Consider the following 27,029-nt stretch of genomic DNA (forward strand, 5'->3'; position numbering starts at 1 on the left):
CAGACAGTGCTGCTAACACCTTTCTGATTTACTGACTGCTAAAATAGACAGTGGCACTTGAATTTAGAGCATCTTGCTTGATAATATGCACTTTTTCTCTTTTTTTTTTTTTCTGTACTCCCACCACTGTAGACTCAGTTATTGAAGTATGATAACTACAGTAAAAACCCAGTGTAACTTATTTAATCCCAATATTTTTCCCTCCCCAAACCACTTTTTTTTTCTTTTTTTTTAAATTTGACAGAGAGAGAGCGCGCACACAAGTTGGCAGAGTAGCAGGCAGAGGGAGAGTGCGAGGCAGGCTCCCCATTGAGCAGAGAGCCTGATGCAGGTCTCGAATCCAGGACCTTCCAATTATGACCTGAACCAAAGGCAGACATTTAACCAACTGAGCCACCCAGGCACCCCCCACTAAACCACTTTTTAAAAGAGTTTTATTATAATTTACAAAATTACACTGAATGATCTCTTGTAAGAAGTTCATCAGTGACTTTGTGGGACATGGAGTGGGATATTAGTTATCACACTGTTTTAATGTTGCAAATATTTTAATATAAAAGGGTTAAAATATATGCCTATTACTACTATGCACTACTCCAACCTTTTTCTTTATTCTTTTCTAGATTTTATCCCTACCTATAGGTCGATTTAAAACTATTAGAATCATGAGATGGCTTTTTTTCCATCACATAATTTTTGCGTTGGTCTTCGAATACTAAAATTGCAGTGTGTGGAGGTGCCTATGTGGCTCAATTGGTTAAGTGTCTGCCTTCAGCTCAGGTCATGATCCTAGGATCCAGCCCCATGTTGGGCTCTCTGCACAGTGGGGAGCCTGCTTCTTCCTTTCCTCCCTGCTTGGGCGCTCTCATGATATCTCTGTCTCTTTCTCTCAAAAAAAGTAAAATCTTAAAAAAAAAAAATGCAGTGTATGTCAAATAGGAAAAGTTAGGGGATAGTTGAGGATATTTTTCTGCTGAAAAGTCAGTTATCCTTAATAATATTGTCCTTACTTGACTTTCTATTCAAAATTCACTGCTAGGCTTATTTTAATTTAAAATACTAAAATGAAAGCAGTATACCTCAATTTTTGTTCTTTTTCCCCTTAGGAGGCAGGTAACATAAACCGGTCTTTGAGCTGCCTGGGCCAAGTGATTACTGCGCTTGTCGATGTGGGTAATGGGAAACAGAGGCACGTTTGCTACAGAGACTCCAAACTTACCTTCTTACTTCGGGTAAAGTAGATCATTGGCTTCCTGGGCCCTCTTTTTGGTTATGCTCACTATGGTTGGTAGTCATGTAATCTCTCAGTCTTAGTGGTAAGAATATCCATTTTCTTTGCTTAACAAAGATCTTGTGGTTTCTCCCCTGAAAATGTGTATTATTCATATCATTAAACAGGATTCCCTTGGAGGTAATGCCAAAACAGCCATAATCGCTAACATTCATCCTGGATCCAGGTGTTTTGGGGAAACCCTGTCAACGCTTAATTTTGCTCAAAGAGCCAAGCTGATTAAAAATAAGGTAAAATACTGAATACAATTAAGTAAATTAGAAAAATACTTGTTTGCAGTGTCTCACTTTAATGATTGCCCTAATTATTAACACTAGCTTATATTTATTTCTCTGTGAAAGCCTAACTCTAAGCAAGATTTCTATTTCATCTTTTCTAGCTTTCTGTATTGCTCAAGTAGTTTGATATTTAGATAAGGTCTTATTGTTGGTATTGTTTGGCTTATTTTTTCTTGAAGGCAGAGTTTTTCCTTTCTAAATTGGGTTGGAGACTAAATTTATTTACCTGTTAAACCATACTATCAGAGTTGTGTGTCTGTGTCTATATGTGTGTGTGTGTGTGGTGGGCTTCACTATACAGTTTGATATTGACAAGCTTTGTCTTTTAAGTTGTTGATACCTCCGAGGATCCCTATTTTTCTTATATATAAGAAGCTTCCTTGATATTTGTGTACACTAGTGGTCAGAAAAGTTCTTCTACAAAGGTAAATATTTGAGGCTTCTTGGACTGTATAGTGTCTGTCCCGGCTACTGAGCTCTGCCTTGGTGATGAGAAAGCAGCTGTCAACAATACGCAAACATAAGGACATGGCTGTGTTCCAGTACAGCTCTACTTATAAAAACAGATGGCAGACCATATTTGACCCATGAGCAAGAAGCTCTTTGCCAGCCCCTGGAGCAGACAGTCAAAACACCAGAGGGTCCCCCACTTCTTTTGAATAGATTGGAGGCCCCTTTGGTTCATACAAAAGAATCATAGCACCATGAATTGGCAGATTAATTTCCTCTTTCTTTCAAAGGAGTAGTTGGTCATTTCAACCCAAGTAGACTCCCCAATCATCTTAGCATTAAGAGGGAAGAGATCCATGTTGCCTGTTCTGGTTAAGTCAGAAGATTATAGGTCTAGTTGTTCACTCATTTTATTGGATTATGACCCTGTGGGTCGGGTATTAGTAATATGAGAAGGAAAAATCACTAGAACTTCTTGACCCTGTCTCTTGGGACTTACTAGAAATTTTTGGAGAGTGGAGAACTACAGGGATAATTAGTATTATGATGTCACTGACATGGCAATGATGTCAGAATGTACAGGAGTACCTTGTAATGAGACTGGCCATAAACATCAGAAGCAACTAGAAATGGGTTCTGAACACATCAAAAAGTAAAACCAGGAGGAGCCTTCTGCTAATTATTAGCAATGGTAAGCCTTTCTGCAGCCTATCAGTGGAACATGACTAGGATATCGGGGACTTGTTTAAAAATGTGCTATTTATATCTTTCCTGATGGGCAGACCTGGCTTCAGACAAGAACCCAGGGACCTTGGAGCTGTGTCAGAGTTTTTTTCCCTCTCTAGGATTTGGGTATTTCACAACTGAATTTTTTTTTTATCTGATTGGTAGTCAAATATTGGCTTTTATCACCATGTACGTTTTATGGGCCTTTTTGAACCTCTTAGAAATTGTCTTAAAGAAGTCATTTCTTTAAGATAATTTCTTCAAGAGACATGTAATTTTTAAAATTTTTATCTTTATTTTTTAAAGATTTTATTTATTCATGAGAGACACGGAGAGAGAGGCAGAGACCTAGGTAGAGGGAGAAGCAGGCTCCATGCAGGGAGCCCAGTGTAGGACTTGATCCTGGGACTCCAGGATCACGCTCTGGGCGTGAAGGCAGACGCTCAAGCACTGAGCCACCCAGGCGTCCCAAGAGACATTTCTTTAAAATAACATCTAGTGTGGTAATAAAACAGAAATGGAGCTATCCAACCAACTCTCGTGTCCAAGAGGACTGTTAGGAAATATAGGGGTGGATTCTTTTGGAGAAGGTGTTTTCTGCTAAGCTGATGGAGCTCAGGCCAGCTGTGTAGTTCTTCATACCCATATAGTGAGCCAAGACGGAAGGGAGAGGATACTCCTTCCAGCCGGGAAGAGCTGTTTGCTCTCCCAAGAAGAAGGCAGTGTTAGGTGAATGTACCCAGATCCTGCAGTGACCCAGTGTTCCCAGACCTAAGTGGGAGCATACAAGAGGTGTGGTGGGGGGAGGAGGGGAGAGTCCCTTGTTATAGGTATGAGAGACAGGTAAAAGAGGCTTCCTCCCTACTCCAGCACACTGTGATTCTAGGGGCCTTATGGACTGTTTGTGAGATGGTTTTGTTTAATGTTTGTCACTCCAGATCCTATAAACAAATATAAACACAAGATTGTATGACTTGAAAGTATTCTTTTAATGCTTTTTAAAAAATTCTTGAACAGGCAGTAGTAAATGAAGACACCCAAGGAAATGTGAGCCAGCTCCAAGCTGAAGTAAAGAGGCTCAAAGAACAGCTGGCTCAGCTTACTTCAGGGCGGTTACTACCAGAAAGCTTTCTGACAAAAGGTAAGATGAACGGTGTCCTTTATCCTGAAGATGACCATGTGTGGATATTAGTATAAGAACTCTCTGATGAGGGCAGCCCGGGTGGCTCAGGGGTTTAGTGCCACCTTCAGCCCAGGGTGTGATCCTGGAGACCCAGGATCAAGTCCCACGTCGGGCTCCCTGTATGGAGCCTGCTCCTCCCTCTGCCTGTGTCTCTGCCTTTCTCTCTCTCTGTCTCTCATGAATAAATAAATAAAAGCTTATAAAAAAAAAAAGAATCCTCTGATGACAGGCACAATACCCACATTTCTGAACAAGTGTTTTTGTTTTATCTATGTAGGAATATGGTACAGGCATATATCAGGGATTCTGTAGGTTCAGTTCCAGATGAGTATGATAAAGCTAATATTGCAATAATGCCAGTCAAATTTTTGGTTTCCCAGTGCATATAAAAGTTATGTTTACACTATAGTGTAATACATTAAGTGTGCAGTAGCATTATGTCTAAAAACAACATGCATACTTAATTAAAAAATATTTAATTGCTAAAAAATGGTAACCATCATCTGAACTTTCAGTGAATTGTAGTCTTTCTACTGGTGGAGGGTCTTGCTTCATGTTGATGGCTGCTGACTGATCAGAGTGGTGGTTGCTGAGAACTGGGTTGGCTGTAGCAGTGTCTTAAAATAAGACAACAGTGAAGTTTGCTACATCAATTGGTTTTTCCTTTGATGAACAACTCTCTGTAGCATGTGATGCTGTTTGATAGCACTTTACCCATAGTAGAACGTCTTTTGAAATTAGGGTCAGTCCTCTCAAATCCTGTCGCTGCTTTATCAAGTTACTTTATGTGATACCCTAAATCTTTTGTTGTCATTTCAATAATCTTCACAGCATCTTCACCAGGAGTAGATTCTAGCTTAAGAAACCGAGTTCTTGGGGATCCCTGGGTGGCGCAGTGGTTTAGCGCCTGCCTTTGGCCCAGGGCGCGATCCTGGAGACCCGGGATCGAGTCCCACTTCGGGCTCCCGGTGCATGGAGCCTGCTTCTCCTTCTGCCTGTGTCTCTGCCTCTCTCTCTCACTGTGTGCCTATCATAAATAAATTTATCTGGGTTTTTCACGCTTTTGTAGAACTGAGGTTTCAATAAACAGTTTCAGTTGCAAAAAAAAAAAAAGAAACCGAGTTCTTTGCTCATCCATTAGAAGCAACTCCTCAGGCAGCCTAGGTGGCTCAGCAGTTTAGTGCCACCTTCAGTCCAGGGCATGATCCTGGAGACCCGGGATCGAGTCCCACGTCGGGCTCCCTGCATGGAGCCTGCTTCTTCTCTGCTTGTGTCTCTGCCTCATTCTCTGTGTGTGTCTCTATGAATAAATAAATAAGTAAAAATCTTTTTAAAAAATAAATTATTAAAAAAAATAGAAGCAACCCCTCATCATTGGGGTGCCTGGGTAGCTCAGTCAGTTAAGCATCTGCCTTTGCTCAGGTCATGGTCCCGGGATCCTGGGATTCAGCCCTGAGTTTGGCTCTCTGCCTGACAGGAAGCCTGCTCCTCTTCCTTTTACCTACTGCTCTGCCTATTTATGTTCTCTCTCTCTCTCTCTCTATGTCTGTCAAATAAAATATGAAAAACAAAACTCCTCATCCTTTTCTTTTTTTATATCATGAGATGGCAGCAATCCAGTTCCATCCTCAGGCTCCACTTGTGGTTGTAGTTCTCGTGCTGTTTTCACCACACCTGCAGTTACTTCCTCTGCCAAAGTCTTGAACCCATAACATCCTCCATGAGGGTTGGAATCCACTTCTTCCAAACTCCTGTTCATGTTGACATTTTAGCCTCTTTCCATAAATCACTATTGTTCTTAATGGCATCTGAAATGGTAAATTGTTTCCAGATTTTAAGTTGACTTTGCCCAGATCCATCAGGAGAATAACCATCTATGCAGCTATAGCCTTATGAAATCTATTTCTTTTTATTTATTTATTCCTGAGAGACACAGAAGCAGAGACATAGAGGGAGAAGCAAAGCTCCCTGTGGGGAGCCCTATGTGGAACTCCATCCCAGGACCCTGGGATTACACCCTGAGCCAAAGGCAGATGCTCAATCACTGAGCCACCCAGGCGCCCCATGAAATATATTTCTTAAATAGTAAGCATTGAAAGTCAAAATAACTCCTTGATCCATGGGCTGCCGAATAGATGTTATGTTAGCAGGAGTGAAAACATTTATCTCATACATTTCCATCAGAGCTCTTGGGTGATCGGTTACATTTTCTTCCTTTCTTTCTTTTTTTAATTTTATCTATTCATTCATGAGAGACACGGAGAGAGAAAGAGGCAGAGACACAGGCAGAGGGAGAAGCAGGCTCCATATAGGGAGCCCAATGTGGGACTCGATCCTGGGTCTCCAGGATCACACCCTGGGCTAAAGGAGGCTCTAAACCGCTGAGCCACCCGGGCTGCCCTCAGTTACATTTTCAATGAGCAGTAATATTTTGAAAGGAATCTTTTTCTGAGCCATACATCTCAACAGTGGCCTTAAGATATTCAGTGAACCATGTTCAACGGATGTGCTATCATCCAGACTTTGTTGTTCCATTTCTTGGCCATAGGCAGAGTCGATTTAGCATAATTCTTTTTTTTAATTCAGTAGAATTAAATTTTTTTTTAATTTAGCCTAATTATTAAGAGCCCTAGGATTTTCAGAATGGTAAATGAGTACTGGGTTCAATTTGTAGTCATCAGCTGCATTATCCCCCAACAAGAAAGTCAGCCTATCTTATGAAGCTTTGAAGCCAGGCATTGACTTCTCTCTAGCTATGAAAGTCTTGGAATGGCATCTCCCCCTATAGTATAACATGATTTCATCCACATTGAAAACCTGTTGTGTAGTGTGGCCACCTTCATGAATTATCTTCTGGATCCCTTGCTGTAGCTTCTTCATCAGCACTTGATGCTTAACCTTGTACTTTGGTGTTAGGGAGATGACTTCTTTCCTTTTTTAAATTTTAAAAAAAGTAATTAACTAATTAATTAATTTGACTTGTTCCCTTAAACCTCATGAATCATCTTCTGCTGGCTTCAGACTTTGCTTCTGCAGCTTCCTCACCTCTCCGAGCCTTCAGAGAATTGAATAGCGTCAGGGGTCTGCTCTGGCCTAGGCTTTGGCTTAAAGGAATGTTATGGCTGGTTTGATCTTCTATCCAGATCCTTAAAAGTTTCTCCATATCACCAATAAGTCTGTTTTGCTTTCTTATCTCATGTGCTCACTGGAATAGCACTTTTCATTTCCTTCAAGAACTTTTCCTTCACGTTCACAACCTGGCTAGCTCTTTGGTGCAAGAGGCCTAGCTTTCAGCCTGTCACGGTTTTTGGCATGTCTTCTTAACCAAGCTTAATCATTTCTAGCTTTTGGTTGAAAGTGAGAGATGTCCGATGGTTTCTTTCACTTGAACACTTAGAAGGTTATTGTAGCATTATCAAAGGGCCTAATTTCCATATTGCTGTGTCTCAGGGAATAGGGCGGTCTAGGAGAGGGAGAGAGATGGGAAGAGCCAGGCAGTAGAGTAGTCAGAAAATACATTTATTATGTTTGCCATCTTATATGGACGTGGTTTTGGTGCCCAAAATAATCAACGATGGAAACATCAAAGATCACTGACCATAGTTTACCATAATATAATAATAATACTGAAAAATTTTGAAATGTTGCAAGAATTTCCAGAATATAACACAGAGTCACAAAGTAAACAAGTGCTATTAGGAAAATGATACCCATAGACTTGCTCAACTCAGGGTTACTACGAACTTTCAACTGGTAAAGAAAGCAGTATTCGCAAAGCACAATAAAATGAGGGATGCCATAGTTTGTAATCAGATATGGATACCATATGTACATCATATCCCCATTTCTGTGCGATATGATAGGAAGGGGGAGTAGAAATAATTTTGAGTGATTCAATTCTCACAACTGCTAAAAACAGATACTGATTTCATTTAGATCCACTTCCGAGATTCTTTCATATGCAACATATGTATGTTTACCAAACAGGGTAAAAGAACTTACTTTTCTTAAAAGAATCGATAATGTAGATTGGATTGATTTGAAATATGTGATCTAGTGATGGTAGTCTGATTCTTTTTGATTGAGAGCAGTCAGAGGCTGTTTTATAGCTCAATTCTTAGTCCTAAAATTTGAGAGATAAACATTTTTTTTCTGTTTTCTTTCCTACCAAATCAATTACAGATAAGGATGAGACTAATTACATGAAGTATTTCCAAGAGGCAATGTTATTCTTTAAGAAATCCGAACAGGAAAAGAAGGTAGGAAACAAAGTTGGTATAAAGAGGATTCCAGATATTTTAGGCTTTTGCTCCATGGTGTCTTTCTGAGTGAAGTGGCACAAGTAAATAAAGAGAACAAAGAAAAGCTATAGAAAATCTAATTTTGCCTTTGAGATGAAGTTTCAAGTTAATGTTTATTGCTTGGTATGTGGAAATTTAGGGAGGCAGAATTACTTTTCACATTTAACCAAATTATGAATTTCTTAAGTCTCTGGTAGAAAAAGTTACTCAATTAGAAGACCTCACCCTCAAAAAAGAAAAATTTATTCAATCTAATAAAATGATTGTGAAATTCCGAGAGGATCAAATAATGCGCCTGGAGAAGCTCCACAAGGAATCCCGGGGAAGTTTTCTGCCTGCAGAGCAGGATCGCTTGTTGTCTGAATTAAGGGATGAGATCCAAACTCTTCGGGAACAAGTGAGTATATGACATTAGCAATATTTCTAAGGAGGAGGGAGATCCGGGACACCTGGGTGGCTCAGCAGTTTAGCACCTGCCTTTGGCCCAGGGTGTGATCCTGGAGACCCGGGATCGAGTCCCACCATCAGGCTCCCTGTGTGGAGCCTGCTTCTCTCTGTCTCTCTCTGTGTCTCTCATGAATAAATAAATCTTAAATAAAAAAAGGGAGATCCGAGGCATATATAAGCTTGTCACCAAATTCATGTGAGTTAATACAGCAGAAAGCATTTTGAATGAATTCAGCTGACCGTATGATTGCACAACTTCTTTGCCCCAAATGACGGGCGATGGGAGGAGCTGTGAGATACTGTATTAGCACTCCATCCCCCAGGCAAGTGTCCCTTGTCTGTCGTCCCAGTGGGCAATTGTGGTTGTCTGAATCAGCAATCTCTGTACATAGGGGCCCTTTGAATTCCTTGATGCTGGTTTTCCTTTTCCCTGGGGAAGATGAGTAGTTAATACAGGTACATCATTAAAAACACACACACACACACACACACACAAAGAAAACCTGTTTCTGGCTTTTGTAGCCTTCTGAGACTTTTTAATGCATTTTCAATCTAATATGGATATTTTTACTTTTATTCGTTTTTAACACAAAAGACAATTTACCATACATACTTTTCTGCTGTTCTTCTTTTCACTTAATATATCTTGGAGGGTGTTCCAACCTGGTCAGTAGAGCATTTCGTCATTTGTTACAGTGTGTTAATGTCAACAGCCCCTGTTGCATGAAGAGTGTACACGCTTACACTTCTCTTTTTCGAACCCATGCCCAGGTGAAAGTTCTGAGGCACAGACCCAAATATGGGATAATGGCATCATAAGCTATGTACATACTGAGTGTGGTCAAACATGCCAGGTTGTTTTCCACAGCCCTTGCAGCCGACCACTGCAACAGTGCATGCAGCATTCCTAATGTTTCCCAATGGCTTTGCAGAAAGACTGGTTATTATGGAAATGTCTGTAAGTCTTAATTCTTCTGTGTCACAGATTGAGCACCACCCCAGAGTTGCCAAGTATGCTATGGAAAACCATTCCCTTAGAGAGGAGAATAGAAGATTGAGATTATTAGAGCCTGTGAAAAGAGCCCAAGAAATGGATGCCCAGACCATTGCTGTACTAGAGAAAGCTTTCTCCGAACTATCTGGCACAGAGAAAAGAGGTAAGGGTAAGAAATGATTGTTGTCTGCATGCCTTCTAGGGGCAGGGGGTCTGTTTGAAAGGGCATTTATATTGCCTTGTAGGTAAGGTTTTGTTTTAGCCTCTAGACCTGGTGTGGTGCTAATTTCTTATATACATACTTACGCTTTTATGTTAACAAAAGGCATTTTTAAAAAACTTTTTCTCATAAATTTCATAGTAGTGAATTGGGCTAGTAGACGTATCAACGAAATACCTCTTCTGGTTCTGTCCTGTTCTGTTGATGAAAGATTGACTCAGGGCTCCCGCCATGGGGAATGGGGCTGCCGGCCGCATAGGGGCCATGCTGGCCAGGCTCCGGGCCTACCCCGCATCAACACCGGGATGGTGAACCTGGTGGCAATGGTGTGGCGCCGGCTCCTCCAGAAGAGGTGGATGCTCGCCCTGGTCTTTGGGCTCTCGCTTGTCTACTTCGTCCGCAGCACCTTCAAGCAGGAGAAAAGAGCAGTAAGAAATTGGAATCTCCTCCAGGTTCAAGACCACGACCAGCCCATTCTGTGGAAGGTGCAATTTCACTTGGGGAACAGCAGTCGGCCTGGCAACCAGTGCCGGAACTCCATTCAAGGGAAGCACCTCATCACAGATGAGCTAGGATACATTTGTGAAAGGAAGGATTTGCTGGTGAACGGCTGCTGTAATGTCAATGTCCCTGGCACGAAGCAGTACCGCTGTGATGGCTGCTTGCCCCATGGCTGCTGTGGTGCCTATGACTACTGTGTGTCCTGCTGCCTGCAGCCCAGCAAGCGACTTCTCCTGGAGCGCTTCCTCTGCCGCACAACTGTGGCATTCCAGAACCTCTTCATGGCTGTTGAAGATCACTTTGAATTGTGTCTGGCCAAATGCAGGACCTCATCCCAGAGCGTGCAGCATGAGAATACCTATAGGGACCCCATAACCAAGTACTGCTATGGAGAGAGCCCTCCTGAGCTCTTCCCCACGTGACAGGCACAGCAGACAACACACAGATGACCAGGCGCCACAGGAGAACTTGTGGCCTGAAGCCACCCTCCAGCGTTCTCTAATCTGCATAGAAAAAGAGATGCCTCACACAGAAGCCTTGGCTTTGACCGCTTCTTGTGCCTCTTTGGCCTCAGTCACCACTGGGCTCTACCTTGTGGAACTATTCTGTGAAGGAGCTTGGAAACACTAATGTATCACATACAAGAACAAACTACAGGCGAGCCTGTGGAGTTGCTGGTGCTCTGGGGCACTTCTACCGTTGCAAACTCCTCGAGTCCTTCACTGTAAATTTATTTATTGGATTTCTTCGGAGTAGTAGGAGCATGATAATAGTTCATATAGAAAGGTATCTTGCCTTAATAGTCAAATATATTCAAGGAAATTGTTGTTTTCTTGTGTTCCTGGGTTTCCTGAGTGAAGTTATCCCTTTACCCTGATAAAATGTTTGGCCTTTTTTGTTTTTTGTTTTTGTTTTTTTGGCCTTTTTGAACATGTATGTTCTCCCAAGGTAGTTGTTTTGGGTTTTGTTTTAAAAGCTCCTTCAGGAGTGGGCCCTGGACATTATATTCTGACATCTAAAATTGTCAACAACTCAAAGATACTATTCCATTCTTGCCCTCTACCAGCCACCTTGCAGGTGGCACCAGCTGCCCACAGGTTTTCTCATCATGGTATTTGACTGTGCTTGCATTCCCTGCGTGTGAGCATCCTCTGAATCAGAAATTCCAACTCCCTGTTCCAGAGGATTTTCTCATTTCCAGTGCCACTGTTGAAACGATTGTGGTCTGCTCAGCCATGGTACCCTGGGAGCCTCCTCCCTTCTGTCATGGAAACCTGCTGTTAGGGTAATTCCTAGGTGAAGAGACACCTAATAACTGGCTGTAGGCAGTCATCCTTCATTGCTTTCAGCTTTGAGACATAGAACAGGTTCAGACCTTCAGTTTCCTTATGACTTGTGAAGAAGAAGGCCCAATTTTCCGTCAAGGTGCTGCTGTAAGTGAGTCACTCCTACCCTCAGTGGGGCAAACCCGTGAATGCTGGCTGGGCATGCCAGTTGTGGGTCCACATGTTCAACACTGAATCTCTCAGGCTCAAGGTCAAGAGTATTTGGTCCTCTGATCAAGACATTCTGCCCCTCAAGTACTATGACTCTTTGCTCTCAGGAGACATGGACACACAGCTCTTTCCTGGAGCAAGCCCCTGACAAATCCTGGGATCAGGCCAGGTCTTTTTCATTTTTTGATTGTTCAAGCTGTTGACCTTGGAGCCGGGTACTAGTTTTACAATCCACTTTTGACGTTTTTTTCAGTAGGGTTTTTTCTTTGAACCATGTTTGCCTTCCAGTATGTTTCTGCAGTATATAGCAGTAATTCCCCATGATTTTCTCCTATTACTTTTTAAACCTTTCTTCCCAAAGGTGTTTGTCTTCCTTAAATAAGCCTTCTTAGAGGGCTATCTGGCAATTGTTTTTTTAATGTTTTTTTCCGAAAAAATCTATTTAGTTTGCATTGGACTTTTTGGATTCTATGTGCATTCACGGTGCTAAATCAAACTTCGTATGTGAAAGAAATGTGCGTGTCTGGATGTTTTACCATCTCATTCTTTTTGGTAATTCGAGTCTGGTGTGTGTCTCATGTGAGTTGTCACTGATATCAGCCTCTCCTTGGAGCTTATTTGAACTTTTGAGCAATGTAACAGATTTAATGTGAAAATGACTTTATTAAAAAAAAAAAAGATTGGGATCCCTGGGTGGCGCAGCGGTTTGGCGCCTTCCGTTGGCCCAGGGCGCGATCCTGGAGACCTGGGATCGAGTCCCACGTCGGGCTCCCGGTGCATGGAGGCTGCTTCTCCTCCCTCTGCCTGTGTCTCTGCCTCTCTCTCTCTGTGACTATCATAAATAAAATAAAATTATTAAAAAAAAAAAGATTTAAAAAAAAAAAGATTGACTTAGATATTTTTCATTTTTATTAAATGAAATTTTCCTATTTTAAGTATTTGTAATGAAAAGTGCTAGCCTAATCAACATGGATGAAGATGGAGATGTTTACCTGCTAGCTAAGTAAGGTTTGTTCAATGTAAGAGGCATCTGAAGGTCAGACTCCTGATCCCAGCTTGGTACTTGCATCATGGAGTTGTGGGTGCCAGTTACACACTGGCCACCATACACTGTTAGTTCTGTGTTATTTCCATCTGCTTTTACTCTGTGAAAAGTGATTTAGTTGGTGCCGAATCTCACTTATAGGCTGGGCAGCTCCTGGTGTTAATGCTCTGGGATTTGGCAACAGAGTCTATGTTCGCCCCACTCTCAGAGTGAATATTTTCATGGACTTTTTTTTTTTTTTTAAGATTTTATTCATTCATTCATGAGAGACACAGGGAGAGAGAGAGAGGCAGAGACACAGGCAGAGGGAGAAGCAGGCCCCATGCAGGGAGCCTGAGGTGGGACTCGATCCCAGGTTCCCAGGATCATGCCCTGGGCTAAGGTAGCGCTAAACCACTGTGCCACCCAGGCTGCCCAGTATTTTCATGGACTTTTATCAGATTTCTGTCTCAGCCTTTGTCATTTCAGATTGAAATTGAGAACATTCTAATCTCATTCTGCACTCGTAACGAAGACTGTTTGTGTCTATTTTAAATTTTCATTTTGCAAGTCTTCTTCCATTCTGTTATGATTGATTAAAAGAATAAAACATGGGTTGTGGAGAGATTGATTTTAGATGCAAAGTTAAGATGAGGTTTGTGTATTATTTCAGCCATTTTTCACTACAGGGCTCTGTATTTTGTTGGCCATTTTGACCTCAAATAATTCCTTGACATACTACCTTTGAAAGATACTAGAGGTCACTTCTTGATCCTACCATCTTCTAAATGAAGATCATTTTCTAAACTTTTATGTGATGTTTTCCCACAGTAGAACTCTGTCCTGTATATCCAGTTTTCAAGCAATCCCTGAACATATTCCCCACCAGTTAGAGGATACCGATCTCTTTCAACCTGCTGCCTTTGCTGTTTGCTTCCTTTCCAGAGTAATTATTGACTGTTAGCATTAGCTGTCAGCATGAATTTCGGCAGTATTCACCTGTTGATGTTGCACCAGCCTGATGTGTGTTGTACTCCATGGTTTGCTCTTTCTCCTGATGGAAAAGGTGTTGCCTTCAATATGCCCCTACATCCTGGGGCTTCCCCACTTCTCAGAAACAACTTCTGGCACTTTCTGACACACGGTGTTGGGTTTTTCTTTGTGTCCTGTTGAGCCTCAGGTTCTTGATTTTTAGGGTCCACTCTCCAACCCATGTCTCATTTTTCCTTCTTTGCTTGAAAATTGATACCTGGCAGAGAACTTAGAAAATGTGTTCTGTTATTTCTTTCAAAGACCGAGTTGTTTCCTTCTTACCAGGTCAACAAGGATTTTCTCCTAAAACTCCAAAGGAGCCATGTTCGTTAGTGAACACTGAGAAGTTGAAAGCACAACTCTTGCAAATTCAGACAGAACTGAATAATTCAAAGCAAGAATATGAAGAATTCAAAGAACTAACAAGGTAAAGAGTAAATGCACATTCATGCTTTCCTGTTTGAGTAACTTTAGTGTTGATTCATTTTAGCATTTAACATCAATTTAATTGAGCATTTTCCATTAAATACTAATTCTCATATAGCAACTAACTTGTTTTGACATGAAGAGAAAGCTCCTTAATATATTTAATGAACCTAGATGATACAGATATTTTCACTGATAACCGGGCTGCCCTAGTTACCAAATTTAAATCAGTGTTGTTAAGAATTAAATCAGGACAGCCCGGGTGGCTCAGTGGTTTAGCACCACCTTCGGCCCAAGGCGTGATCCTGGGGACCTGGGATCGAGTCCCACGTCAGGCTCCCTGCATGGAGTCTGCTTCTCCCTCTGCCCATGTCTCTGCCTCTCTCTCTCTCCGTATCTTTCATGAATAAATAAATAAATAAATCTTTTTAAAAAAGGAGTTAAATCAGGTGGGATGCCTGGGTTGCTCAGTGGTTTCAGGGTCTGCCTTTGGCTCAGGGCGTGATCCCGGAGTCCTAGGATCGATCCCGGAGTCCTAGGGAGTCCTGCATTGGGCTCCCTGCATGGAGCCTGCTTCTCCCTCTGCCTGTGTCTCTGCCTCCCTCTGTCTCTGTGTCTCTCATGAATAAATAAACAAAATCTTAAAAAAAAAATTAGTACTTTTAGGAATTACAGGTTTGTTAATATTATTTATGCTCCTTTTGTAGAAAAAAAATATAAGCTTAATTCAGAGTATAACTAAGGTTAATGCTATCCTAAAATATAAAAAAGTGTTTATTTTATTTATTTTAGAGAGAGGCAGAGAGCGCACATGAGAGTAAATGGTACATGGGAGTTAGGGGCAGAAGGAGCGGGAAAGAGAATCCCAAGCAGACTTCCTGCTGAGCGTGGAATCAGATGCAGGGCTCAACCTCATGACTCTGAGATCATGACCTGAGGTGAAACCAGCAGTCAGACACTAAACTGACTGAGCCACTTAGGTGCCCTAAAAGTGTTTATTTTGAGACTAGTATATCACATGTGGTATCACATGAACTATTTGGGCTTTTGAGTTGAAGCTCTACCTTTTTTTTTTTTTTTTTTTAAATATTTTATTTGTTTATTCATGAGAGACAGAGAGGCAGAGACACAGGCAGAGGGAGAAGCAGGCTCCATGCAGGGAGTCTGACATGGGACTTGATCCCGGGTCCCCAGGATCAGGCCCTGGGCTGAAAGCAGCACTAAACCGCTGAGCCACCCGGGCTGCCTGGAGCTCTACCATTTATTAGTCAACATAGCCATATTTTACCCAAGTAGAAATTGAGGGTAATAATCTGAGAATATCTCAGATTTAGAGAGATAAGTATCAAGTTATATAAGAATATAAAGTGTACTTTACAAGGACATTACTTATTATCTGAAATACTCAATTTTTAAATATTCCTTAGGAAAAAGCAGCTAGAATTGGAATCAGAGCTTCAATCTCTGCAAAAAGCAAACCTTAATCTTGAAAACCTTTTGGAAGCAACAAAAGCCTGCAAGCGGCAAGAAGTTTCTCACCTAAATAAAATTCATGCTGAAACACTTAAGGTAGGTGGTCTGAAGCAATTCTTTAATCCTAATGAATTTGATCTCATTTTGTTAATAATGGAGAGAGACTGCACAGATGATCCCCAGATATGCTAGACTCCTTTGCAAAGACAGTCAACCCCAGAGTAACTGATCCAGCTGTTCTAATGTCTGCCTCCAGTGGTCCAGTAGTCCAGTGGTGGGATGTTGTGGAAAGAAAGCATTTGGAATCAGACCTGGGTTCCGATTTAACCTGTCACTATCCTTAGGCAGGGTTTCCTCATTTCTGAGCTTCATATTTATGGTCTCCAAAGTGGGGATGAGGAGGATGTGATTGTAAGTTTTTTAGAGCACTAAGTGAGATAATAGAGCGGTGGCACCTGGTGGATCTTGACAGCTGTTGCTGTAATGTACCATGTGCTCCCAGTTAGTGGTGGAAGAATAGAAATCCTAAGGACAAAGACCACTAAAGGATCTAAGATAAAACTAGTAATAACAAGAGGGCTTTTTTCCTAAACAACCATTGCCCTCATTTAAAAAAAAAAAAAAAAAAAAGTGTGAATATCTGAGAATGAGGAGAACCAAGGGAAAGCAAAAGATTAAGAAGGTGGTGTTGCTGATGCTGGTGATTGAGCTTTTGTACCAGATTCTGTGAAGGGAGCCCGATGTGGGACTCGATCCTGGGTCTCCAGGATCATGCCCTGGGCTGCAGGTGGCGCCCAACCGCTGAGCCACCCGGGCTGCCCTAGGAGACCGTTTTTAAAAGACATTTTATTCATTTGTTTGAGTAGACAATTCACATGATGGGAGTTTTTAAAGGTATAAAGAGTATACATTGACAAGTGTCTCTCCATCTTCTGTCCTTCCTGCCGACTAGCCAAGCCCCTTTTTGGAAACAGTCACTATCAGCAAGTCTTTTGGGGTTTTATTTTTCACCTTTTAATTTTTTCCTTTTTAAAAAAAATTTTTTTTTTAATTTTTTATTTATTTATGATAGTCACAGAGAGAGAGAGAGAGGCAGAGACACAGGCGGAGGGAGAAGCAGGCTCCATGCACCGGGAGCCTGATGTGGGATTCGATCCCGGGTCTCCAGGATCGCGCCCTGGGCCAAAGGCAGGCGCCAAACCGCTGCACCACCCAGGGATTCCTTTTTTTTAAAATTTTTAATTGAAGTACGGTTAGTATACAATATTATTTTAGTTTCAGGTATACAATATAGTGATTAGGTAGTTTTTTATATTATCCTGTACATTATGCAGTGCTTACCCAATTAACTGTAGTCATCATCTGTCACCATACAGGTTATTACAGTATTACTGACTCTAATCCCTATGCTGTACGTCACATCTCTGTGGCTTATTTATTTTATAACTTGGAGTTTGTACCCCTTTACCCATCTCACCCATCCCCCCAACCTCTTCCCTTCTGGCAACCACCAGTTCTCTGTATTTATGAGTCTGTTTCTGATTTGTTTTGTTTTTTAGATCTACATATAAGTGAAATCATGTAGTGTTTGTCTTTTTCTGTCTGATTTATTTCACGTAGCGAGCTACCGTCTGGGTCCATCCATCATATCACCAATGGCAAGGTCTCATTCTTTTTTACGGCTGAGTAATAAATATACCAGTGTATATACGTGTGGGGATGTGTATGTGCATATATATATATATATCACATCTTTATGCATTTATCTATTGATGGACAATTGAGTTGCTTATATATCTTAGATATTGTAAATAATATTGCACAAAATGTAGGAGTGCATGTATCTCTTTAAATTAGTATTTCCATTTTCTTTGGGTTAATACCCAGTAGAAGAATTTTGCTGGACCATATTATAGTTCTATTTTAATTTTTTTGAGGAACCTCCATATTGTTTTCCACACTAACTGTACCATTTACATTCTTACCAGTAGTGTAGAAGCGTTTCCTTTTCTCTACATCCTTGCCAACATTTACTGTCTCTTGTCTTTTTGATACTGGCTATTCTGATAGATGAGGTGGGGTGATATCTCATTGTGGTTTTTTTTTTTTCTTTTTCTTTCTTTTTAAAGACTTATTTATTTATTCATTCAGAGAGAGCGAAGAGAGAGGCAGAGACACAGGCAGAGGGAGAAGCAGGCTCCATGCCGGAAGCCTGATGTGGGACTCGATCCTGGGTCTCCAGGATCACACCCTGGGCTGCAGGTGGCGCTAAACCGCTGCGCTACCGGGGCTGCTCTCATTGTGGTTTTGATTTGCATTTCTACAATGATGAGGGATATTCAGCAATTTTCTCATGTGTCTATTGGGCATCTGGATGTCTTTAGAAAAATGTTCAGGCCCTCTGTGCCTTTTTTTAAAATTTATTTATGATAGTCACACAGAGAGAGAGAGGCAGAGACACAGGCAGAGGGAGAAGCAGGCTCCATGCACCGGGAGCCCAACCTGGGATTCGATCCCGGGTCTCCAGGATCGCGCCCTGGGCCAAAGGCAGGCGCCAAACTGCTGTGCCACCCAGGAATCCCATTTTTTTTTTTTTAAGATTTTATTTATTTATTCGTGAAAGACAAAGATAGAGAGGCAGAGGGAGAAACAGGCTCCATGCAGGAAGCCTAACATGGGACTCGATCCTGGGTCTCCAGGACCACACCCTGGGCTGAAGGTGGCACTAAACTGCTGAGCCACCCAGGCTGCTCACCTCTGTGCCTTTTTAATTGGATTATTTGGGTTTTTTAGCATTGAGTTATATGAATTCTCTATATGTTTTATTTTTTTTTAATTTTTTTTTTTAATTTTTTTTTTTTATTTATTTATGATAGTCACAGAGAGAGAGAGAGAGAGAGGCAGAGACACAGGCGGAGGGAGAAGCAGGCTCCGTGCATCGGGAGCCCGATGTGGGATTCGATCCCGGGCCTCCAGGATTGCGCCCTGGGCCAAAGGCAGGCGCCAAACCGCTGCGCCACCCAGGGATCCCTCTATATGTTTTAGATATTAAACTCTTATTAGATATATCATTACAGGTATCTTCTCCCATTCAGTAGGTTGCCTTTTTTATTTTGTTGATGGTTTCCTTATCTTTTTCTGGGTATAGTATACTTTAATTGATGGTACATGACAAGGTAGGACTCCCCAAGACCCTCTCCTTCTTCAGGGAGTCTGGGGTGGAAACTGGGTAGAGTTCGGGAGATTCTCATTGTGTTGGATGAGTTGGGGCAAGGACTCCCCAGTAGCTAAGGGCCTCTCTTTCTCTTGCTCTTCCTGGGGCTGGTGGTCTGGAGGGCTCTTCTTGGAGGCAGCATGGACTGTAAGGTCCATCACCCAGTTGCTGTCACTAAATTCATTGTCATAGCAGGAAACGAGCTTGACAAAGTGGTTATTGAGGACAATGCAAGCCCCAGCACCAAAGATGGAAGAGTGGATGTCATTGTTAGAGTTGCTGGGCAAACCTGGTTTGGTTTGGGCCTAGGATGCCTTTGAGGGGGCCTTCCTATGCCTATGTCACCACCACCTTCTTGATGTCATTGTATTTGGCAGCTTTCTCCAGGTAATGGGTCAGATCCATGACTGACACATTGAGGGTGGGGACACAGAAGACCATGCTTGTGAGCTTCCCATTCAGCTTGGATGACTTTCCTACAGCCTTGGCAGCACCAGTAGAAGCTAGGATGATGTTCTAGGAAGCCCCTCAGCTGTCATTCATGCCACAGCTTGCTAGAAGGGTTGTCCATGGTAGTCTTGGTGGCCATGATTGCATAGACTATGGTCATGAATCCCTCCACCATGCCAAAGTTGTCATAGATGACCTTGGCCACAGGGGCCAAACAATTGGTGGTACAGGAGGCATTGCTGATAATCTTGAAGGAACTGCCATATTTCTCATGGTTCATGCCTGCCACAAAATGGGGGCATTAGATGATGACCAGCCCCCCTCTGCCCCACCCTTCAAGTGAGCCTTAGGCTTCTCTATGGTAAATGAAGACCCCAGTGGACTCCACAACATACTTAGCACCAGCATCATCTCATTTAATTTTTTATTTTTTTATTTTTTTATGATAGTCACAGAGAGAGAGAGAGAGAGGCAGAGACACAGGCAGAGGGAGAAGCAGGCTCCATGCACCGGGAGCCCAATGTGGGATTCGATCCCGGGTCTCCAGGATCGCGCCCTGGGCCAAAGGCAGGCGCCAAACCACTGCGCCACCCAGGGATCCCTCATCTCATTTAATGTTGATAGGATCTTGCTCCTGGAAGATGGAGATGGGCTTTCCATTGATGACAATTACCTGTTCTCAGCTTTGGTTGTGCTGTGGAATTTGCTGTGGGTGGAATCATACTGTAGACCATGTTGTTGAGGTCAGTGAAAGGGTCATTAATGGTGACATTGTCTACTTTCCCAGGGTTAAAAGCAGCCCTGGTGACCAGGCTCCCAGTACACCTAATCTGTTTAGTCTGACCTTCACCACCGTGTCTCTGGGATGTGGCTGGCACTACACCAGATGTGGCTGTCTGTCAAATGGGGAGGAGCAGAGAGCCTCTTTTATGTACTTTTAAAGACCCAACCAACCTCAAGGTCATCAACATATTCTACTTTTTTCACTACTTTTGTAATTTTCTCTTTACTTTGAGATGTTAAATCCATCTGCTATTTTATTTTTGAATGGTATTACATAGGGATTTAACTTTTTTTAAGTTTCTAAGGAATTTATTTTTTTAATAAATTTATTTTTTTTTAAGATTTTAGTTTTTTTTTTTTTTAATTTTTATTTATTTATGATAGTCACACACAGAGAGAGAGAGAGGCAGAGACACAGGCAGAGAGAGAAGCAGGCTCCATGCACTAGGAGCCCGATGTGGGATTCGATCCCGGGTCTCCAGGATCGCACCCCGGGCCAAAGGCAGGCGCCAAACCACTGCGCCACCCAGGGATCCCAATAAATTTATTTTTTATTGGTGTTCAATTTGTCAACATACAGAATAACACCCAGTGCTCATCCCGTCAAGTGCCCACCTCAGTGCCCGCCACCCAGTCACTCCCACCTCCCCTTCTGCCACCCTTAGTTCATTTCCCAGAGTTAGGAGTCTTTCATGTTCTGTCTCCCTTTCTGGTATTTCCCACTTATTTTTTCTCCTTTCCCCTTTATTCCCTTTCACTATTTTTTATATTCCCCAAATGAATGAGACAGGGATTTAACTTTAATAGTCCTTGTTTTTCTCACTAATTTGAACTTTACACATATAAATCATTGTTTTTCTATGTATTTTCTTCCTGTGTTCTATTTGACTATTCATATGCTAACCAATTTAAGGACTATACCCTTATAATGTATTTTTATGTGGGTCAGGGAAGTCTTCCTAATTTGTTCTCTTTTTAATTGTTTTTCCTTACACTTATATTCTTTGTATGCAGTTTGGAATCGGCTTAACAAGTTACAGTTTTAAAAATATAACTAGAATTTTGCTTGACACCACATTGAATTGATAGATTTGTTTCTATTTAGGCATTTCCCACCTGCCTCTCAAGGATACTCTTTCTTTTGATGATTAGAATTTCAATTTTATCCTCTCTGTTCACACAGTAACTAAATACTTTTGCTATTTTGTTCATGCATACTAATACTGTTTCATAATCACATTTTGCTGTAGATTATGACTACACCAACCAAGGCTTATCAACTTTGGTCTCGAACAGTACCAAAATTAAGCCCTGAAGTGGGGAGCTTTGGCCCTGTGTGCACTCAGAATTCAAGTGAGTTAGATGATAATATCTTGAATGAGCCAATTCCACCTGACATGAATGAACAAGCTTTTGAGGCCATTTCTGAAGAGCTTAGAATGGTGCAGGTAATGTTTAGTTTCAGAAAACACGAGTAATTAGACATTAAAAACAAACTTCCTTTACCGTTTTAACTCTGTAATGTATAGTGTTCAAACCTGTATACTATTAAAATTGTATTTCTTTAAATATGGATGTGTGAAAACTCCTGACTTTGAAATCTGCCTGCTTTTGCTCTTTTTCATTTGCTCTTCAGTATTTAGCAAGTCCCCCTCTATAGTCTCCTGGGGCTTTGGTTCTCTCATATGTGAAGAAACTGGTCTCCTTGCCACCAGCTTCAAGTTCCAGGTCTGGTTTATGTGACACAGTACTATATCTGCTAAAGAAAATTAAAATGATTGAAAGAATCTTATTATAGATCAAATTTCAGGCAGTTTTTGGTATATTTGAAAGAACCTGTGAAATGTGCTTATCTCAGAATTCTGGTGATTTATTTTTTTTAAATGTCTTTCTGCTGTCTAGTAAAATTTAGAGTGAGCCACACCACCCTCAAATTTCAGACTTTTGCCCTTTCCAAGGCATAGAGGCCATTCTGGTAAAGTCACTCACATGCGGCCCTGGGAAAACTTCCTAGAAGTCTCAAGATGGTTCTGTGATTGAATCCACTTAATTTTAACCACCTTTTCCCTTGTATTTCAAACTATTTATTTATTTATTTATTTATTTATTATTTATTTATGATAGTCACAGAGAGAGAGAGAGAGGCAGAGACATAGGCAGAGACATAGAGGGAGAAGCAGGCTCCATGCACCTGGAGCCCGACGTGGGATTCGATCCCAGGTCTCCAGGATCGCGCCCTGGGCCAAAGGCAGGCACCAAACTGCTGCGCCACCCAGGGATCCCCTATTTCAAACTATTTAATTAAAAGGACCACAGGTGTAATTCTGAGACACCAGAAGTCATTAGTGTCATCTTTTGAAATTGTTTTCTGGCTCCCAACTGGCCTCTGATGTCTTTGTGCATATAAGGTTTTGAATTTTATTTTTTGTTTTTCTAATGCTGAAGAGACAGTGGAATGTTGAGAGTTCCATTAAAAAGAATTTTTGGCAACAGAAGTTTTTGTGTTGCTGTAGGAACAGATGAATGCCCTTCAAGTGAAGTTGGATGAAGAAGAGCATAAAAACCTCAGGCTTCAACAGCACATTGACAAACTGGAACATCACTCTATACAAACGCAGGAGGTAAGACCAGGAGTGTGGCCCCAGAAAATAACGTGAAACAAAGCCACAAAGTGAAAGGATTATGAGAAGAAAATACCTTTGCAAAGCCTCTGTCAAGGCTTATTTGAGTTGTATTTATTGTGTTACTTCACATACTGCTCTGATCATGACACACACGCCCCTAGTCTGAATTCTAGCACACTTTGTCGATAGTGCCAAGAGGTCTCTTGTGCTGTTAGTTCGGAACAAAGTAGGATGGATGGACAGTCCAGGTGCTTACAGTGATCCTTCCCTTTGTTGATCATCCTCACTGTAGCTCATGGGAACAACCAATTTTCTTCTCTGAGACCTTAAACTAGATGTTTAAAACAGAAACAAGGTACTAATTTATAGTATATCTTAGTACACCAATATTCCTTTTCCAATAAACTTATCTTTTTCTCAAAGCTTTTCTCATCAGAAAGAACTGACTGGACCAGACAGCAGCTCTAAACTTATCTTTTTCTCAAAGCTTTTCTCATCAGAAAGAACTGACTGGACCAGACAGCAGCAAGAGCATCTCTCACAACTGAATGTCCTTGAAAAGCAGCTTCAGGACACTCAAACTAAGAATGACTGTGAGTTTGAACAACTGGGAGCTTTGTCATCTGAATACTGTTAACTCAGTGTCTTTTGAATCTTGTGAATAAATCTTGCCCTATATTTTGGGTTTTTCAAAATTTTAAATTAGATGACCAAACTTGAGTCTGCACGACAGGGATAAGTAACAGTAATATGTCATAATTGGGTAATTTGCTCCAGGACTGCTCACAAACAAGTGATTGAACTGTTTGCTGAAAGTTTTAATATGGCTTTGAAAACAAATTGTCTTTAAATCATATGATGAATAATGTTTTGATAGTGACAAAATAAAGCATAAATTAGGTATTTGTATATATCCATAGTTGGGAGTATCACTTAATTCCCAGTTTTTTTCAGTTTATTTCTCCTTTCATCTAAGTGTTTGCAGCAGTTTATAATAAAGCTAAAGGACAGCCATTGTGTTTTCTTTGACCAAAGAGTTACCTAATTTAGTTGGAGTTTCCTTAGAAGACCAGAAGCATTTAACCCATTTTGGAAAGTTCTGGTACATTACCAAGGAGTTTTCAATAAGTAAGATTAGATCGCTTAAAATGTGCTTCGTTTCTTGATTTCTGTCCCTTATATTAAATTTTCATGCACATGCTACAGGAGAAATGTAGAAGAGTCAAATGGCCTGCAGATCAGAGACAGATGTTAAGTCTCCTTTTTTTGTAGAAATACATCAAAAATCTTAAGCAAAGAAAAAAAAAAAAAATAAAAAAAAAAAAAAAAAAAAAAAAAAAAAATCTTAAGCAAAGGGGAGGAAGAAAATAATCTGAGTGCCCCTAGGTACCAACCGCTTGGTTGTTTAACTTTTTTTTTTTTTTTTTTTTGGTTTATCATCTTAAAATTGATATCTTTATTTTTTTGCTGTTTGTGTGAAGATATCCCTCAAACTTATTTACCTACTTTGTTAAAAAAAAAAAATTTATATAAAGAAACCTGTTGAGAGTTTATTTTCTTTCTTTTTTAGTTTTGAAAAGTGAGGTGCATGACCTGCGTGTAGTTCTTCATTCTGCAGACAAGGAGCTGTCTTCCATGAAACTGGAGTATAGTTCGTTCAGAGAGAGTCAGGAGAAAGAACTGAGTAGCCTTTCTGATCGACATGCGCACACACAGCTTCAACTGGACAGCGTCAGGTAGAGTTGTTCTGTTATGACGTCCCGTTGCTGGTTGGCCTGCAGCCTGGGCCTGCTCGCTGTGCAAGTGCTATAAACCCAACCCAAACTAGTTAAACAAAAAGGTAAATTATTGGCTCACAATACTGGGGAGACCTAGAGGTGATTTTGGTTTCAGGAACAAACTAGATTGAGTTTCAGAAGGTATCATCAGTGCATGTTCTCTCTGTCTCTGTGTCTCTGCCTGTATCTGTCTGTCTATCTTTCTGTGTCTCTCTCTCTGTCTCTCTCTCTCTGTCTCTCTAAGCCCCTGCTCTTTTTCCCTCAGTATGTTGCCATTACTCTATCCTACTTTTGAGAGCCTTCCTTTATGTGACAGGGAACAGATTGCCTCAGACAGTTCCATGTTCTGCCTCTTAGCATAACGATCCCTACAATGACCTCTCTCCCAGAAGCCGTGTATCAGTCCCAGGGAAAATCCAAATCAGCCTTTTGGGAGTCATCTGCTTACCTTTGGGCCAATTACTCATTGAGAGTTTGGGCCAATTACTCATCAAGAGTTTGAGATGGCATGGGCCCAACATAGTACCTTTCCAGAGGAAAAGGTGTGCTCTTACTAGAAGGGACACACAGTATGAGACTGACCAAATCAGCAGTTGTCACTATTGTCCATGGTAACTCACCTGAAGCCGGTGGGAGTCAGTGCTAGTACTCTTGAAACAAAGGAATGATAGAAAGAAGTTGTTTTTACTATTCTTCTTGCTAATTTCAACCTGTTGTAAAACCATTTTGTGGTGTCAATGCCAACTTGTGGGTCCATGGCAATAACTTAATAATAGACATCTGGCATGTGATACGGTGAGTGTCAGAGATGTTGCAAAGGTTTAAATCTGCAATTTGTATGTGTTTTCCCCATATGTAAGGAATTAAAATAGAGGAAGAAAGCCTGAGGTCTGCAGACCAAATCCATACAGACAGGTTTTTACTGGGCCTGCCCAGTATGATTTGAAAACGCTTAGCATAGCATTCTCAAAATTGAAAGCTTTCTTATAAAAATCTGTCTTTTAGCGTCCTCTGAAAATCCCATCTCTGCCATGTGAATGACTCTTTTCCCATGAGACAGGGGTGTGTGCAGAGTCCACATGCCCTCCACTGCCCCTACACACAGTCCCCAGCACCAAGGCTCCAGCCAGTTGCCATTTGTCATCCCTGGTGCACTGTTGTTTTTTCTTACACCTGGCATCTGTTTTCAACATCTTAGTCACTGATTATAATCTTGGCTCTGTTGTAAATTAATTTTGTGTGATTTTTTTGAAAAGGTCACTTCAACTAATCTCATTGGGTTTTAGCTTCCTGATGTTCATGTCAGTTCAATTAGATCTAAAATGTTAAGAATCCCCACAATATTTGACTATATGCTTAAATTCTGTCTTAAAAATAGCGAGTATATTTCCTTGTTTTTTTTTTTTTTTAAAGATTAATTAATGTATTTATTCATGAGAGACACAGATGCAGAGACATAGGCAGAGAGAGACGCAGGCTCCATGCAGGGAGCCCGATGTGGAGCTCAATCCCGGGACTCCACGATCACACTCTGGGCGTGAAGGCAGAAGCTCAACCGCTGAGCCACCCAGGTGTCCTTATTTCCTTGCCTTTTTTTTTTTTTTTTTTTTTTTTTAATTTATGATAGTCACAAAGAGAGAGAGAGAGAGAGAGAGAGAGAGAGGCAGACATAGGCAGAGGGAGAAGGAGGCTCCATGCACCGGGACACTGATATGGGATTCGATCCCGGGTCTCCAGGATCGCACCCTGGGCCAAAGGCAGGCGCCAAACCGCTGCGCCACCCAGGGATCCCATTTCCTTGCTTCTTAAATTAGATACAACTTAATTTTTCTCAGTGACTCAGGTTTAACACTGAGGGCATCACTCTCTGGGCTGCTTGTACTCCATGGCCTTCCAGGCAGTGAAGAGGCCCCTGCATGAAATAGCACAACACCGCTGTGTGTTTCTTGAATCATTTGGCTGCTTTATATATACGGTTTATATCATAAATACATCCCCCCTTGTTCCCGTCTCTTGTCTGTATGTCTGTCTTTAGCAGCTGATTTATACTGCTTTGAAATTTGCTGCTTCTGCCCTGCTTCAGTTAGTAGTAAAGCAGATCAATCCCCATCTAATGACCTGTGTATAAGCTGGGACATCTGTTTTGGATGGTGCCAGAGTCAGGTTCATTGTTTATAAGTTCTTGGCCAAGCTCTGGATGTTTGGGTGTGTCATAAAATGTGTGGAGAGGAATGAGGGGATGAGAACCTAAAAAGCAGGAAATAATAATTATATGAATTATGAGATAGTCTTGTCTGAGGGAGTTGACTCTCTTGATCAAATTAAAGCCCCATTTGCC

At 41.3% G+C, this 27,029-nt stretch overlaps 2 protein-coding genes across 6 annotated transcripts in view; both read left to right on the forward strand.

Annotated features, from left to right (window-relative positions):
* KIF15 (kinesin family member 15) overlaps positions 1 to 27,029 on the forward strand; it is a 74,984-nt gene that overhangs the window by 27,931 nt on the left and 20,024 nt on the right. For all 5 annotated transcript variants that reach the window (XM_041760571.1, XM_041760574.1, XM_041760572.1 and 2 more), the window contains 12 exons: positions 1,107 to 1,232; positions 1,399 to 1,521; positions 3,763 to 3,886; positions 8,111 to 8,187; positions 8,417 to 8,626; positions 9,662 to 9,833; positions 14,229 to 14,370; positions 15,797 to 15,938; positions 21,540 to 21,737; positions 22,803 to 22,910; positions 23,401 to 23,506; positions 24,484 to 24,649. In XM_041760571.1, the coding sequence (XP_041616505.1) occupies positions 1,107 to 1,232; positions 1,399 to 1,521; positions 3,763 to 3,886; positions 8,111 to 8,187; positions 8,417 to 8,626; positions 9,662 to 9,833; positions 14,229 to 14,370; positions 15,797 to 15,938; positions 21,540 to 21,737; positions 22,803 to 22,910; positions 23,401 to 23,506; positions 24,484 to 24,649 (1,694 nt within the window). The remainder of the gene's footprint in view (positions 1 to 1,106; positions 1,233 to 1,398; positions 1,522 to 3,762; positions 3,887 to 8,110; positions 8,188 to 8,416; positions 8,627 to 9,661; positions 9,834 to 14,228; positions 14,371 to 15,796; positions 15,939 to 21,539; positions 21,738 to 22,802; positions 22,911 to 23,400; positions 23,507 to 24,483; positions 24,650 to 27,029) is intronic.
* LOC121494509 (SREBP regulating gene protein-like) lies at positions 10,196 to 10,813 on the forward strand. The gene has a single exon (XM_041761061.1). The coding sequence runs from the start codon at positions 10,196 to 10,198 to the stop codon at positions 10,811 to 10,813; it is 618 nt and encodes a 205-aa protein (XP_041616995.1).

The sequence above is a fragment of the Vulpes lagopus genome, chromosome 7 (genome assembly GCF_018345385.1).
Source record: "Vulpes lagopus strain Blue_001 chromosome 7, ASM1834538v1, whole genome shotgun sequence".
NCBI classification, from domain to species: Eukaryota; Metazoa; Chordata; class Mammalia; order Carnivora; family Canidae; genus Vulpes; species Vulpes lagopus.